At 36.1% G+C, this 15,808-nt stretch overlaps 1 protein-coding gene across 10 annotated transcripts in view; it reads left to right on the top strand.

Annotated features, from left to right (window-relative positions):
- LOC106871687 (chromodomain-helicase-DNA-binding protein 4) overlaps nucleotides 1-15,808 on the top strand; it is a 75,708-nt gene that overhangs the window by 52,941 nt on the left and 6,959 nt on the right. For 7 of the 10 annotated variants that reach the window (XM_014918292.2, XM_014918288.2, XM_014918287.2 and 4 more), the window contains 13 exons: nucleotides 504-738; nucleotides 2,729-2,761; nucleotides 3,019-3,104; nucleotides 4,090-4,181; nucleotides 4,288-4,474; nucleotides 5,235-5,906; nucleotides 6,648-6,807; nucleotides 8,415-8,558; nucleotides 9,773-9,992; nucleotides 11,200-11,332; nucleotides 12,273-12,373; nucleotides 13,091-13,185; nucleotides 14,132-14,476. In XM_014918292.2, coding sequence (XP_014773778.1) covers nucleotides 504-738; nucleotides 2,729-2,761; nucleotides 3,019-3,104; nucleotides 4,090-4,181; nucleotides 4,288-4,474; nucleotides 5,235-5,906; nucleotides 6,648-6,807; nucleotides 8,415-8,558; nucleotides 9,773-9,992; nucleotides 11,200-11,332; nucleotides 12,273-12,373; nucleotides 13,091-13,185; nucleotides 14,132-14,476 — 2,503 coding nt within the window. Of the gene's footprint in view, nucleotides 1-503; nucleotides 739-2,728; nucleotides 2,762-3,018; nucleotides 3,105-4,089; nucleotides 4,182-4,287; nucleotides 4,475-5,234; nucleotides 5,907-6,647; nucleotides 6,808-8,414; nucleotides 8,559-9,772; nucleotides 9,993-11,199; nucleotides 11,333-12,272; nucleotides 12,374-13,090; nucleotides 13,186-14,131; nucleotides 15,712-15,808 lie in introns of those variants that run through there. The other 3 variants (XM_014918285.2, XM_052976849.1, XM_014918294.2) reach the window with 3 other exon arrangements.

Here is a 15,808-nt window from a genome sequence, read left to right as displayed (position 1 = left end):
GTACCCTCTTTACTAAACTGGAACCATGCCGTAAATTAAATTGTGTAAATTGCTATCCAGTTTCAGAGCATTTAGTTTTGACTTAGTCTTCCAACAACTAGAAATGAAAATCTCATAACTTAGAGAGATGGAAACCTATATGAATAATAAGCTACCTCTAATGTATTTTGATTTCATTTTACTGGTAGAAAGTTGAAAAATATGAAATTTGCTGTTTATTAGTCAGGCATTTTTCTCATTCCACCATCTTCATATTGACAACAACTTCCTAGCTTGAAGACTGATATGGAAATAAATCTGAATTTACTGAATAATTTGGACCACTGTGATGGAGAAGCAAAGAATACACATTTTTGCATAGGGTGCTTATTTGTTTATGTTACTACTGGGTAGCAAAGGGCACCTATTTGTTAATATTACTATTGGGGTAGCCAAGCGGACCGAATTGTTGACAACTATCGATATGTGAAAGGTACATTTTTTGTTGGCAATTTCCTTTGTAGGAGGAACCCGAAACAGAAATCTTAAAACAAGAAGCTGAACATGCTGACCCAGCGTACTGGGAGAAACTATTAAGACACCACTATGAACAGCAACAAGAAGACCTAGCCAGAACCCTAGGTAAGGGTAAAAGAGTTCGAAAACAAGTCAACTATAATGATGCCATGAATGGACAAGATGACGATGCTTGGAAAGACAGCATGTCAGACTTTGATTCAGACTTCAGTGGACCAACAGGTAGATCGATTAATTTGTTAATATCTCCCTCCTCCTCTTTTGAATGATTGTTATCCTACTTTATATGTTTTTGTTGTTGCCCATTCAAATAAACATTACCTGTGAGTGTGTGTGTATATGAATGTATATGTATGATATTATAATGCTTAGACTGGTGTTTAATTTTTTTTTAACACAAATCTTTGTAGTAGTTTCTTTCAGAACACTAAATGACTTGGTTCATTTTCATTTACTTCTTATTAGCCCAAGGGCGGAAGGGAACTTATCAAAACCTATGAATTTAGGAACTCATGTCTGTTTTTATCAAACTTAGATATTGGTGAAGTTTCAACTTCATTGAATTAAAGGATCCCTGTTTTCTCGAAGGGTCTACATTTGTAAATATAGGAATGATGGGGGGGTCAAAAATTGGAAAATTCAAAAGCTTACATTTAAAAAAAGGAGAAAAAAAATCAACAAAACACTCCCCTTTCAAATGTATATTGTTTTAAAAACATTTAATTTGCTTCCTAAATTCCTACTTTTTGTATCTTTTGTGGGGTGGGGTGGGGGAAGAGGCATATGGCTTAGTGATTCAGGTGTTGGGGATCTTTATTGTAAGCTCATGGGTCTGAGCCTTTACTTTTAAATGCTAAAATGAATTTTTACCATTTTCTATAAGATTTCAGTTATGTTGTGTTTTTTTTCTACCTGTTTATACAAATTTATTTCCTGTTTGTTTTGAATCATAATTTAGATATTTATATTTCATAAATGTTATTTATTTTCTTTTTCAATTCATGATGGCCTCTTCCTGATGCCACCTTGTATTCGCGCGTTTACGGTAAGTTATATACAAGTTCAAATGTTACTTCACAGTAAATGAAATTAAATTATTATCTTTAAATAGTGCTTTTTTTTTATGTCTAACTCATTAGAAGTGGTTTACCTGCTTTCTTCTTGGTTCTTTGTTTGTGCATGTCTTATTATATGCTGTGAACGTTACGATATCAATATCTAAGGTAGTGAGCTGGCAGAATCGTTAACATGCTGGACAAGATACTCAGCAGCATATCGTCCGTTTGTGTTCAAACTCTGCTGGAGTTGATTTTGCCTTTCATAGTTTTGGAGTTGATAAAATAAGCACCGGAGTCGATTCGTCTTGGCCTCTCCCTCCCAAAACTGCTGGCCATGTGCCAAAACTTGAAACCAATATTGGGAGCTTCATGATCATACAACTCAATGAGTTTGTATTGTCAGGGTTCTGTTTCAAATCAACAGTAAAAAAAAAGCCATGAGAAACATTTGTCTTTTCGATGTCAATAGAACAGAACCTTTAACATTACTCTCCTTGTTAAGAATCTTCCAGTTACTTGATATCTCAAATGTCTTGAGATTGTTTATGTTGTTTGAGTCAATGTCTCTTCTTAGTAAAAATAAGAAACTCTGACAAGTTTCCACTCTTCTGGTTACTACAACTCCCCCTGCCGCAGACACTGGCAAAGAAGCATCTGTGAATATGTCTTCTGTGATTAATTTACTTGTCTTGTATATTATTTACTTTACTAGTGTATATATGTAGGTATATGTACTCTTGACAAACACATGCTGCGTTTTAGTAAATTTAATAGTGTTTCTCTTGCATCAGTTTCTTGGTGTTTAAAGATTACTTTTATTGATGACTGATGTTAATTTGTGTTTTAATGTACGAGATTAACACTTGATATGGCAATTAGCTAATTATGATTTGAGAGTTTCTTTTGCTGTTGAATACAAAAACTGTGTGTGTTTTTGTGTATTTCTTATGTTTGTCCAAATTTATTTCTTAAATGACAAAACCAGTTGCACTAGAAAAAAAAAAGGGGGCTTTGTTTCATCAGTTACTTGTTTACAGAAGTTACCTTCGCACCCTTTAAAAGTACTTTACCATTATTTAGTAGTGTGTTTGTGTGTGGGGGTTAACTCACAAAACGCTAATTTTCAACGTTTTGATTTTTTTCAGATTATGAAGAAGATGATGATGACTTTGAAGACAAACAAGAATGTAAGTTTTTTATTTTTATCCTATTTTCATAAAACTTGTTTGATTATTTTTAATAAAGTAAGGGATTTCTGTAACCCATTTTGCATCATGCTTATGAGATCAACTCTCTGGCTTTAAAATATTTAATATCATATATTAAAACTGTTACTTTGGCTGTGGAATATTGAAAATTTTTATTGTTTTACTGTATTTTGCGAATATTAATTTTGGTTTTCATACCTGTTAAACTTAATCAACTCCGTTTATTTTTTTTACAGCCCGTAGCAATAGGAAGCGGTCCGGAGTGTCAGACAGGGACAAACCACTGCCACCTTTGTTAGCTCGAGTCAATGGTCAAATAGAAGTATGTAGAACTTAATATTTATTTAGAATATTTTTGCATGAAATTTTATTAACATTTGGTGGTTTGTTTTTATCATGTTATGAAAGGTAGAAGGCATTGCATCCATTACTCTATCTTTTAGAGGTATTCGCAGAGTTGATAGAGCATGAAAAACAATGTCTAATGGTATTTCATTTAGTTTTTAAGTCTTTTGTTCAAATCCCATTAATGTTAATGTCATCTTGCCAGGGTCGATAAAATAAAGGGCCTCATGTAATCGGATTGAGGGTGTTGGCCAATTCCCTCACCCCGAGGTTTCCGGTTTTGTGTCTGAATTTGAAATGACGATATGAAAGGTGGGAGAAATGGGTTGTGGTCATGTCTTTGCTGAGAGTAGTGTAATTGAAGTGAAATGACTTCATCCAAGGTCCAAAATTAGTTTAAAATGTTGCATACTGGCAGTTTTGCAATGGTAATGGATTTTAATATTGAATTTACTAACATTTGACAAAATTGTGGCCGTGTGACTCCTTTGGCGAGTACATTCTGCTATAGCACCAGGCCTACCAAAGTTTTTTGAATGTATTTGGTAGGCAGAAACTGTAAGAAGCCTGTTGTGTGTGTGTGTGTGTGTGTGTGTGTGTGTGTGTGTGTGTGTGTGTGTGTATGTATTGTATGATGGGAGTATGTATATGCCTGTGTTTCCTGGTTTTAACATTATACAAACAGTATCATTCCTTTTGAGTTTTGTTCAAAAACATATCTGGCCTAGGAAGAGGTTGGAGTTGGTGACAGAAAGGTTATAGACGATCTACCTCTGTATTTCAGTCAAATTGTAATGATTAAAAACTGGAAATAATACTTTTGATATTTGGGGGCGGGGAGCAGTAATTATGAAAGTATCATAAAGAAAGAAAATAAGCTGATAAATGTCTGATCTTTTTTTTTTCTTTTTTTTCACGGTTTACTTGTTTGGGTTGTTACAATATGGAACTCTCTTTTACAGGTACTGGGTTTCAATGCGCGTCAACGAAAGGCATTTTTAAATGCAGTAATGAGATACGGAATGCCACCTCAAGATGCTTTTAACTCACAATGGTTAGTTTCTCACTCTTTGTGTTATTTTATTAATAGTTTAATAACTGCTCTTGTTATTTGCAAACACTGGAATCTTCCGTTTTTTTTTTTTTTTTGTTATTCTTAGGCTGGTACGAGATTTAAGAGGTAAATCGGAGAAAGTATTTAGAGCATATGTGTCCCTGTTTATGAGGCATCTTTGTGAACCAGGCGCTGATAATGCGGAAACATTTGCTGATGGTGTCCCTCGCGAAGGTCTATCGAGGCAGCATGTCTTGACTAGAATCGGCATCATGTCCCTTGTCAGAAAAAAGGTAAATATCTAGCTATCCATAATTTTTATGTATACATGTGCACACAATGTTTTGTTAGTTTGGCCACACCAATATCCTTTGGTAGTATGTCATGCCTTTTGGCATATCTTCAGAACTCCTGACAAGTGGGAGGACTGCCCTGGGCTCTGTGTGGTGTGTGTGCTTAGTATGGTGGTAGTCTCTTGTCTGAAAACAACTTGCACAAATTGTTTGTTTGTTTGTTTGTGCTGTACATTAACTCACTCCCTCCATCAAACTATCCTTAACTTGTACAGGTGCATGGTTAACCTATGTCGGGTGTCGAATTGACCATAGAGCAAAGTGAGATGAGGATTTTTGTTCAAATCACAACATCCACACCACCCAGTCAGGGAATGGAAACCGTAGTCACACGATCATGAGTGTAGCACCCTAACTGCTAGGCCATGCACTGAAGCGGTCCTCCCATTTATTGGTTCCTGTCGAACAGTTTAATCAATGCTAACATGGAAAATGGGACATTTAATGGATAGTGATTTGTGTGTGTGTATTTTAAACCTTTCTTTTGCCCTTTTGTGTAAACACAAACTACAGGGTGTCCACAAAGTCTGGGTACATGGGGATTAACACATACTTTAAGAAATGATTATTTCTTATATTTAATTGTTTATATTATGATTTTATGTACTCCATGTACCCAGTCTTTGTGGACACCCTGTATATCTTTTCTCTCTTTCCCTCTTCTGTTCTTATTATGTGTATTTTTTAAACATCTTTCTAGGTTCAAGAATTTGAAGCTATCAATGGCACCCACAGCATGCCTTATATGAAGGCAACTGAGGCGTTAGAGAGAATCAAAAAAGAAAAAGACGCGCCCGCAGCTGGCGCAGATGATGCCAAATCAGAAGACATTGATGTTGATGAAGAGACTAAAGATCAAAGTATTAGTGCATCTGATGTTAAAAAGGAAAACGATGGCAAAGACACTGATAAAACTGAAAAATCCGAGAAAACAGACAAAACAGACAAAACCGACAAAACTGAAAAGACAGAAAAAACTGAAAAGACAGAAATAACTGAAAAGACAGAGAAAACTGAAAAGACAGAGAAAACAGAAACGACAGACAAAACTGATAAACCCGACAAAACCGAAAAACCCGACTCAGTCGATAAACCAGACTCGGTCGATAAGACGGAGAAACCCGAGGAAAGTGAAAAGACAGAGACGACTGACACAACAGAAGAAAGTGATAAAACTGAACAAACAGGAGCTGCTTCTACAGAAAAAGGAGGAGGAGATAAAAGTGATAAAGAGGAAAGCAAGCTGGGTGGTGACAAGGGAAATAAACCTGGGGACAAAGATAATGAGGATATGGATGTAGATAAACCTGAAGAGAAGAAAGATGACAAAGAAAAAGCAGCCACTGAAGAAGCTGGCGAGAAGTCAGAGAAGGTGAGACTTTGTTTCGTTTTTATGCTGGTGACTGGTCTCGGTTATTGAACGGTGACCATTCTGGAGCACTGCCTTTGCAAGTGGGGTGGGGTTGTGTTAATCATTAATCATATTGCCTCTCGTATTCTTGTTTTTTCGTGACAATCTTGAATGTATTGAGTGACTTGGTTAATTTTTCAGAACAGTATTGGTTCTTATTAAGAGGTAAAGTTGTAGGAAATACACACAATGGGCTTCTGCACAGTTTCTCTCTACTAAATTCTACTTAGCAGGCATTGGTCAACCTGAGGTGGCAGTACAGGACATGCCCAAGATGACTTGTAATGGGATTGAACCTGGAACCATGGGGTTACTAAAAAGACTTCTTAACTAAGCAGCTACACCAGTCCCTCTCTCTCTCCCTCTCCCTCTCTCTCTCCCTCTCTCTCTCCCTCTCTCTCTCCCTATCTCTCTCCCTATCTCTCTCCCTCTCTATCTCCCTCTCTCTCTCCCTCTCTCTCCCGCCCTCTCCCCCCCCTCTCTCTCTCATATATACACACACACATACATATATCTTTTATCCTTTACTTATTTTGGGCATTAGACTGCATCCATACTTTGGGGACACTGACACGCAAAAAACACACTCAAGGAGTTAATCATCCGTATAGCCTTGTTGTTAAACTGACAGCTCTGTATGTAACTTGGGTAGCAGTTTATTCATTGGTGTTAACCTTGGCCCAAACACCTGCTATTTTACAGAAAGAGGTGGCGAGTCCAGAGAGTAAAGACAAAGAGGAAAGCATGCAAATTGATGAACCCATTTCCAAAAAGGAAGAAGAAAGCAATGCTAAAGGCAAAGATGAAGACAAAGAGAAAGACACAAAGATGGAAGTTGATGAAGTTAAAGATCTGAAGTCTGGTAAGATTCTTGTGGTTTAACGTCTTTGTTGTTTGTAGATGATGATGATGATGGTCTTGTGGTGATGTATTTTATAGCTCATGTTAGTTAACTAGTAGGAAAGATTATCTGCCATTGTGTTGTGTGCTGTTTCATGGTTGACTAATTTAAGTGTTCATTCAGATAAACCAATTTTTTCTTAAATCTGGCTTAACTGTCTTAATGCTTTTGATACCATTCTGTTTGAGGTTACCTCTGGCTCTCTGATTTTAAAGTATGCATCTTTAAGTTACATCCTTCATAATTTTAAGTAAGAACCTTGTAAGTTGGATTCTATGTACTGTCTTAATCATCAGAACTTCAAATTCCCGATTATTTTCAAAATTGATTGGAACACAGGTGATGTATTTTAATCATGGAAAAGAAAATGTCCTTAATAATAGTTTATTAGTAGAAGTATTAATAAGAATATTAACCCTTTTGATACCAACCTGCCCAAGACTGCCTGGTTAAATTGAAACATTCCTTCAAAATTTCCAGTCAATTTATATTCCAAGCACTAGCATAATAATGACAAAGTTAATTGACTAAATTCTTTGCTATTTTCAAAATAAAGTGAAACAAAGGCAGTGTATTTGAACAGAAATATGGTAACAAAAAGGTTAATATTATTATCACCTGGATCTTGGCAGACATAGGGCCGAAGAACAGCTAGTCCTCACACAAAGATTGACACCATTTACAATTCTGAAACTCAGATTATGCTGTACTCAATATGATTGCAATTATGTTATAAAGAAAGGTCTAAAAGTTCTTGAGTATATTGTCCTAACATTGTTTTATTAAAAAAATCTGTAAGAATTGTTGGGAATTAGTATTTCATGAAAATATTTTTTGTTGTTGACGTTTTTCTTTTGTTTTAGTATCTGAGTGGAAAACTTAGCTTGGATTATTTTAGATTTAATTTCTATTTCTATTAATTAACAGTCATTGAGATTTAACTTACGTCTTATATTTTTTGGCCAACTGATTAATTTTCTAGCAAAGCTGATAATCAAAAACCCTATCTTGTTCTTAACTTGTGGGTCCACTCTTTCTAAGTTTTATGTTCAGTTTAAAAGCTCTTGATTGAGTATTTTTCTTAAAATAAAATTCACTGCTAAATTCTATGAAATGCTGCATTGCTTACATCATAAAATCTTGCTTCAGTTTTTTTTTTTTTTTTTTTTTTTATAAAAGGATTTTGATTTGCTCTTTTATTTCAATTGCTTTGCATAACGAAATATTTCCACACCACTGTAATTCTAAAATTACACCATCGTTGCATTAAAAAAAAAAAAATTTGAGGGTCAGAAACTCTGGTTATTAGTACAGTTAGGTTTAGGCATGAAATCTTTTGTACTCTTACCACTGACACAATGAAACCTCCAGTTATCTAGCACTGCTGCTTAGAGGCAGCAGGGCCTAAAGCTTGGTGCATTAGGCTCACGAGAGCTGTCTTGCCAAAAACTGATATAATGCAGTGATGAGATATTAACTGCGGACTCATCAGATGATTGTCTGATGCTTAACAATGGGGCCTTGAGTGGCTCTTGGAAACTAACTTTGTATATGTATTTTTTTCAAAGACAAAGAAAAAACGGGAACTGACACAAAAGAATCAAAGTCTGAAGACAAAGTGGAAACTCTTGATAAAGTGAAAAAAGAAGATAAGGTTAAGGATAAGAAAGAAGGAGAGAAAGCTACAGAAGAAAAAGAAGAAAAGAAGCAAGGTACATTATTCTCTGTTTTAGGAGGTACTGAGGAGTATTGAGATTTGGAGCACAAGGGTAGCAGAGTGCTGCCAACAAGCTAAATAAGAGTTCATTGTTTAGACTTGATTCAGGTTAGAGAAATACAGAAATGTGAATTGAAAACTATTGAGTCTGCAATCCAAAGAGATGGTATATTCCAGATGTAAAGGGGACGGGGTGGGTACGGAAATATCCATTAAAAGTGGTAGAGAGTGTCGGGGAAAGATCTAAGCTAATTTGAATTTTGGAACACAACAGGTATTTGTGTTGTACTCCAGAAAGAATAGTTACCTTGTTTAGGTGATGGGCACTAAGTCTGTTTATGAAAGGTACCTGTCCAGGGAAGATATTCGTATCCAGTCTTCTGTATGTAACAGGAATTAAGTGCTGTGTTGAGGAACTGGTTTCGGAAGTGAATGTTTGGTTGGATTGATTTAGGATAGGGACAAGTGTGAGAAACGTTTTATATACTGTTAGCACCAGTAATATACATAGATTAAAAGAGATGCTTTTCTTTCTTTCTTGATGTATATGCTTGAATTTATGCATACAACTGCATGTGTAGGTCTGTAAAAACCCGATGTATACATGTTCAGGTATAATTCAACAATCCATCTTTTTGTCTGAAGATTATTACTCTCCATATTGTCTTCACCCAACCATTCTCTTGCTAATTGCTTAGACTTCATTATTTTTCATTTACTTCATCTTCATCACAATCATCCCTCATGCCTGCCAGTGTCTGGTTGCTTTGTTAGATGTCTCTGGCAATTCGGTCTCTTGCTGTCTTGTTCAGTTTCATTTTTGGTTTTGAAAATGTCTCTGTTGATGCTTCTTGTCATTCATCAAGATTCGGCTTATGTTGTTGTTTAACCCAAAGTCACTTTTGAACAAGCAAGACCTACGATAAAGGGCATTCAAGCTGTGATCATTCTATCATTATTGTTCCAGACATAGCATATTGAGGATTGTACAGGGTGTCCCAAAAGTCACTGACGGGATTCAATTTTTGATAACTTCCTTAACTTTACAAATGAATGCAGGAAATTTTGTTCCATGGACTTCGTGGTCAAATACCTGAAATTTTTACTTAGTATATTAATTAAATAACAGAACAGCCAGAAACGCTGCTGTTTTTGTAGTCTGTTGAATTAAGCTTTTTGTGTTCTTAAAAGTCTTTCTCTTATTGCTAGATGAAACTGATGAACAGTCTTCGACACAGTCCCAACCTCCTAAGACCGTTGATCTGAAGAAAGAAGAACAGAATCAAAAGTTTATGTTTAACATTGCTGACGGAGGTTTTACTGAATTGCATACTTTGTGGCAAAATGAACAGAGAGCTTTGCAGCCGGGCAAAGAACATGAGGTTTGGCACAGGCGCCATGATTACTGGTTATTGGCTGGCATTGTTACGTATCCTTTGAAAAATTTATGTATTTCAGCTTCTTTTTCAGTTGGTTGAGTTATTTTTATTATTGCTTTGTATTCTATAGCTCTGTCAATTTTTTTCTTTGGATTTTTTAATAAAACGGAACTTTTAAGGGTGTGGTCTTATCCCTATTGCATTCACTGATGTAAATAAGATCAGTTAGACTTCACCGGTGGGATATGTGTTTAAAAAAAAGAAGCTAGTAGAGTTAACTGGGAAAGTTTCAGATTTCTCCAATGTTAACTTTCTCTACATCGTTTAACATCTGTCTTCCATGCTTGCATGGGTAAGACAGTTGACAGAAACTGGCCAGGTAGAAGACTACCCCGGGCTACCCTGTCTGTTTTGGCAGGGTTTTTAGAGCTGGATGCCCATCCAAGCACCAACCACTCTGCAGAGGGAAATGATATTCTGATGTAATTCATTTCGAGAACAGAAACTCTGTGAGTGTGAACAGGCATAGCTGTGTGGTTGCGTTTGTTTCACAAACCACAGGTTTTCGGGTTCAACTTCACAGCACCTTCTACAAATGTCTTCTAAAGTTTTGGGCCAACCAATCCCTTGTGAAAGGGAGTTTTTATGTCTGGGCAGCTTTAGGGAAGAGGTATGGTAAACAAGATTGAAAAGACTGAAGACACCTTCCCTTTCAGTCAAGCCCTCATCATCTTCAAAGTTGGAGTAGGAAATACCGCCTCCCAGCAAATTTATTAAAAGGTGAATAAGCATGGTCCAGGTGAACAGGCCTGCTTTAAGAGCATATGCTTGTGGATTGGAGAACAACAACTGGGATCTGACACTTGTCTTAGTGTTTAGAGTGACTGGTTTTTGTGGAGGTTTCTTCTACCAGTTGGCCTAGGAATTTTGGGGGAATTTTTTCGTTTTGGCTGTTTCCTTTGTTTATGCATTTTATATAATTTTTTGTTGTATTCTCCTGTTCCATCCCTGATCTTTGTCAACTTTTGTGGTAAAAAAAGCATTATTTATCATCATTGCTTGTCTATTTGCATTGGAGACAGAATTAATCTGAGTATTAGATTAATTATTATTATTATTGAGTATTAGAGTGGTTCACTATTATTACAATAATTACATTGATATTTTAATTAATTTGTTTGGATTGTTTGGTTTTTCTCATTGAATTTCTCCCTTATTTCCAAACTCCCAAATGTTTCCTTAACCTATTGACTTCAGCCATGGATATGGTCGCTGGCAAGATATCCAAAATGACATCCGTTTCCAAATTATCAATGAACCATTCCAAAGTGAACAGGGGAAAGGTAACTTCCTAGAGATCAAGAATAAATTCCTAGCTCGTCGCTTCAAGGTATGTCATTTACAATTGATTAGAATTCATGCTCCCCAATCTGTAAAAATCCCATTTTTAACTTCATTAATGTTGTCACTTCATAAATTCATTGCACCTTTATTGCTCTAATATTGCACTAAACATTTATTTAGAATACCTTTGAATATTTTATCATGAGTGTTTGTGTGTGGAGAGAAAGAGCTGTACTAAGTATTTTAACGTGTATAACTGATACCTCCATACTTCATAAAAATGAGGAGTGGGGAGTTACTTAACTCTTTAGCCTATAAACTGGCTATATCTGGCCTTAACATGTTACCGGTTTTATGTTCTAACCAGTCAGATCCAGCCTATCACTCCTACCCATCAATGCCATTCCAAAAATATAGAATCACATCATCAAAATTTCAAAGCTACAAAATAATGCCATATTAATTTAAAACAATGTGAATGAAAATGCATTGCATTTGATAGAATAATTTGAATGCTAAAAGGCTAAAAATATAAAGGGTTTTTGTGATAAACTGTACAAATATCTTCAAATACTGGGTGCTGCTTTATGTAAATTTTTATTTCGGATGAATAAAGTGTAAAGGATGGCATGGAAGTTGTCTTTATAAATCTTGGCCATTTTATTGTTGGCTGTGACGAAAAGAACAGTGGAATCTAACCAGTATTTCTTCCAGGCTCCTACCACATCTGGAGTTACACTCCTAAAAAATCAGCTGGGCTGTTAGAGCATCAGGCCAAAATACCTCAATATTTCTTCTGCTTCTTTGCACTCTGAGTTCGAATCCTGCTGAGGGTTAGCTTTACCTTTCGTCCTTTTGGGGCTTGATAGAAAGTACTGATCCTGAGCATTGGATTGGCCGCACTTTTTAAAAATGTTTATTGTTTTATTGTTAGCAAAGGAACCCAGTTGCAGAGTGCATCTAACACATTCTTTTGTTATATACAGCTGCTGGAGCAAGCTTTAGTGATTGAGGAACAGCTAAGAAGAGCAGCTTACCTTAACTTAACGCAAGATCCTAACCATCCTGCTATGGCACTTAATGCCAGGTTTGTATCTTACTCTTTTATCTTTCTCTCTATTTCTTCTGTTCTTTTTCTGTTTCTCCTTTTCTCTCACCACCTTTCTACCTTTCTCTCTCTCTCTCTCTTCTTTTTGATGTACATACACAACACACAATCTTGCTATTTATAGATCTGTCTGTCTATACACGTGTATGTGTATATAGAACTACATGTATTTGTGTGTATATATGTTAAAACAAAAAGTTAAATTCTGGTCATAGTTACCAAAAGTTTCGTATCCACGAAAGCCACAGCCTTGTGGACATTGTGATGGCTCAGTGGTTAGAGCATTGAGCATACGATCGTAGAGTTGTGAATTCGATTCCTGGACCGAGCTGCATGTTGTGTTCTTGAGCAAGACACTTGCTCCAGTTCACTCAGCTGTAGAAATGAGTTGCGATGTCACTGGTGCCAAGCTGTATCAGCCCCTTTGCCTTTCCCTTGGACAACATCAGTGGCATGGAGAGGGGAGGCTGGTATGCATGGGCGACTGCTTGTCTTCCATAAACAACCTTGCCCAGACTTGTGCCTGGGAGGGTAACTTTCTAGGTGCAATCCCATGGTCATTCATGACCGAAGGGGGTCTCAAAAATGTATTTATACATATGGGGGTGTGATATAACTGTGTGTGTGTGTGTGTGTATATATGTATATATATATATATACTATATTTTGATATTTATACATTTTTATTTTTCCTAGGTTTGCTGAATTAGAATGCTTGGCAGAAAGTCACCAGCATTTGTCTAAAGAATCTTTGGCTGGAAACAAACCAGCTAATGCTGTCCTACACAAAGGTATTTCTTTGCTACACATTTATTTCCATTTCCATTTCAATTTAACATCTAATGTCATTGTGATACTCTTCTAATCCCATTTTTGTAACCTTTCAACTGGAGAATTAAATTTCATGGTCATTCCAATAAAAATGTTGAATATCTATCAAAAAAAAAAAAAGGATTAGAAAATAAAAAAAATATAGTTTCAAACATGACATTCCTTAACAAAAGATAGATTGATACATATATAAAACTGTTTACCTTAGTTAAGGGTAATGCAGTTTTGAGTGCATAGGCACAAGCGTGGCTGTGTGGGTAGAAGCTTGCTCCGCAACCACATGGTTCTGGGTTCAGTCCCACTGCGTGGCACCTTGTGCAAGTGTCTTCTACTATAACTTCAGACCAACCAAAGCCTTGTTAGTGGATTTGGTTGATAAGAACTGAAAGGAGCCAGTTCTGTGTGTCTTTTTGTCCCCTGCTACTGCTTGACAACTGGTGTTGGTGTGGTCAAGTCACTATAACTTAGCAGTTCAGCAAAAACACACAAATAGAATAAGCACCAGAGTTAACAAAAAATAAGTACTGGGGTTGGTTCATTTGAATTTAAAAAAAATTCAAGCCGGTGGAGGATAAACAACATCCATATGACGGATTGCCACACAGTTTCTGTCTACAAAATACCCTCACAAGGTGTTGGTTGGCTTGTGGCTGTAGAAGACACCCAAGGTGCCAGCCTAGTAGGACCCAACCCAAAACCACTGTGGTTACAAAATAAGCTTTTTAACCAGACAACCATGCCTTGCAGAAAATTTTAAAAAATTTTTTCTCAGTTGTGAAACAAAACTTAAGCTTTTTTGGCACAAAATTTTTACTGATATTTTACAAATAATTTTTCTTAAATTCTAGTAAAAACGAAAAAAAAAAAAAAAAAAAAAAAACCATCGCTATTTCTTTCTATTTTCAGTTCTCAATCAGCTCGAAGAATTACTCAGTGATATGAAACAAGATGTTAGCCGTTTACCTGCCACCCTGGCCCGCATACCTCCTGTGACACAGAGGCTCCAAATGTCTGAACGCAACATCTTAAACCGTCTTGTCAATCCTGGACAGACAACCACTACCGCTCCACCATCAGCACCTCCTACAATACCACCTCAGCAGAGCCCTGCTGCTACACCAACGCCTACGTCGGCTGTATCAGCCCAATCCTCACCTCAAGCATCACCCTTCATGAACACTTCCAACTTCTCATCTCCATATTCAAGCAGTGTGCCACCCTATCGACCACAGTATGGTATGCCTCCACAGGGTAGGTAACAACTTGTGTGACGTTCCAAGCACAAACCCAGTGTACCTTTCCCTTTTGTTTCCCCTCGCTATTCTTTATAATGCCCTCCTCTCCTGGAGCGTAGATACTAAAGAGGGGGGAATAACAGAAAGGTCACATTTTGCTTTTTACTACCATTCTCATTGTATCAAGCTCAGCATTAATCATCCAGCACAAACTTGTAAATTTTCAACTGTGGGTTCATACATACAATTTATAATTACATGATTATTTTAATTAGAAACATCTCAACAATTAAATTTTCTAAGCCATTCATAATGGAAATTTTTGTTTTTATATATTGAGACTTTGAACTGGGAAAATACAGTTTTCCTGAATGAAAATTTGCATGTTGGTAAAGACTTTGTTACATATATATCTATATATAGTATGAAGAGTCTTTAGCTTACCATATTTGGAATTTTGCCCCTTTCCCCTGACTAAAATGATGCTGATCTTACACAGCAGTCGAGAGGAACTGTTGGAAACTGACAGTTTTGCTTACATCCAAAAGCATCTTTTCATATTTTTGTTATTTGTAATTTCAGGACTAGCATGTGATACTATTTCTACGGTGGAATAGTTTCCAGAGATTCTTAGTCAAATAAATGCTATGTTCAAAGTAGAAATTTTGCATTAGATCCACAAAGAATATTTGACAGCTAAAAAAAAAGAATCTAATTGGCTATTGTCATTATATAATGACAAAATTTAAATAACCCACTGTTTAAAGTGACCCAAACCTGTAAACTCTGTCTTTCCACTTAGATTTCAAATCATCTTTTGCTTTCTGCTTTTTTTTTTATTACATAATTTTTTTTTTAGTTTTCTTTACAGGATTTTCTAGTATGTGATATTATTAAGTTAATTATTCTAATTTAAATTAAATCTTGTATGATTTGAAGAAAGCCTTTTCCACTCCTCTGTGTGGTTGGAACATGAATTTGTTGTGTAAACCAACCAAAAGACATCAGTAGTTTTCTCTCTTCTAAATACTGCTATAGTAACATCACCACCACCACCACTACTACTACTACTTTTACTACTATCACCACTACTACCACCACCACCACCACCATCATCATCCAACTTTCAAATAGTGTTTCATTTATTTTAACACTCCACTGTCTTGATCAGTTGGGACATTTGTTTGATAAATAAAATTAAAAAAAAATATTTACCAACTTTTAAAATAAACCTTAAATCATCTAAAAAAAGACACTGGCCTATGTTTTTAATGGTGCCTGACACCGTAAACTATATTTTTAGAACTGTTTAAATCTGTTTCAGTAAAATGGACCAAAGGAGCTGCCC

The sequence above is a fragment of the Octopus bimaculoides genome, chromosome 25 (genome assembly GCF_001194135.2).
Source record: "Octopus bimaculoides isolate UCB-OBI-ISO-001 chromosome 25, ASM119413v2, whole genome shotgun sequence".
NCBI classification, from domain to species: Eukaryota; Metazoa; Mollusca; class Cephalopoda; order Octopoda; family Octopodidae; genus Octopus; species Octopus bimaculoides.
Note: the sequence above shows the minus strand (reverse complement) of the source record. Positions and strands in the feature narration are given on the sequence as shown.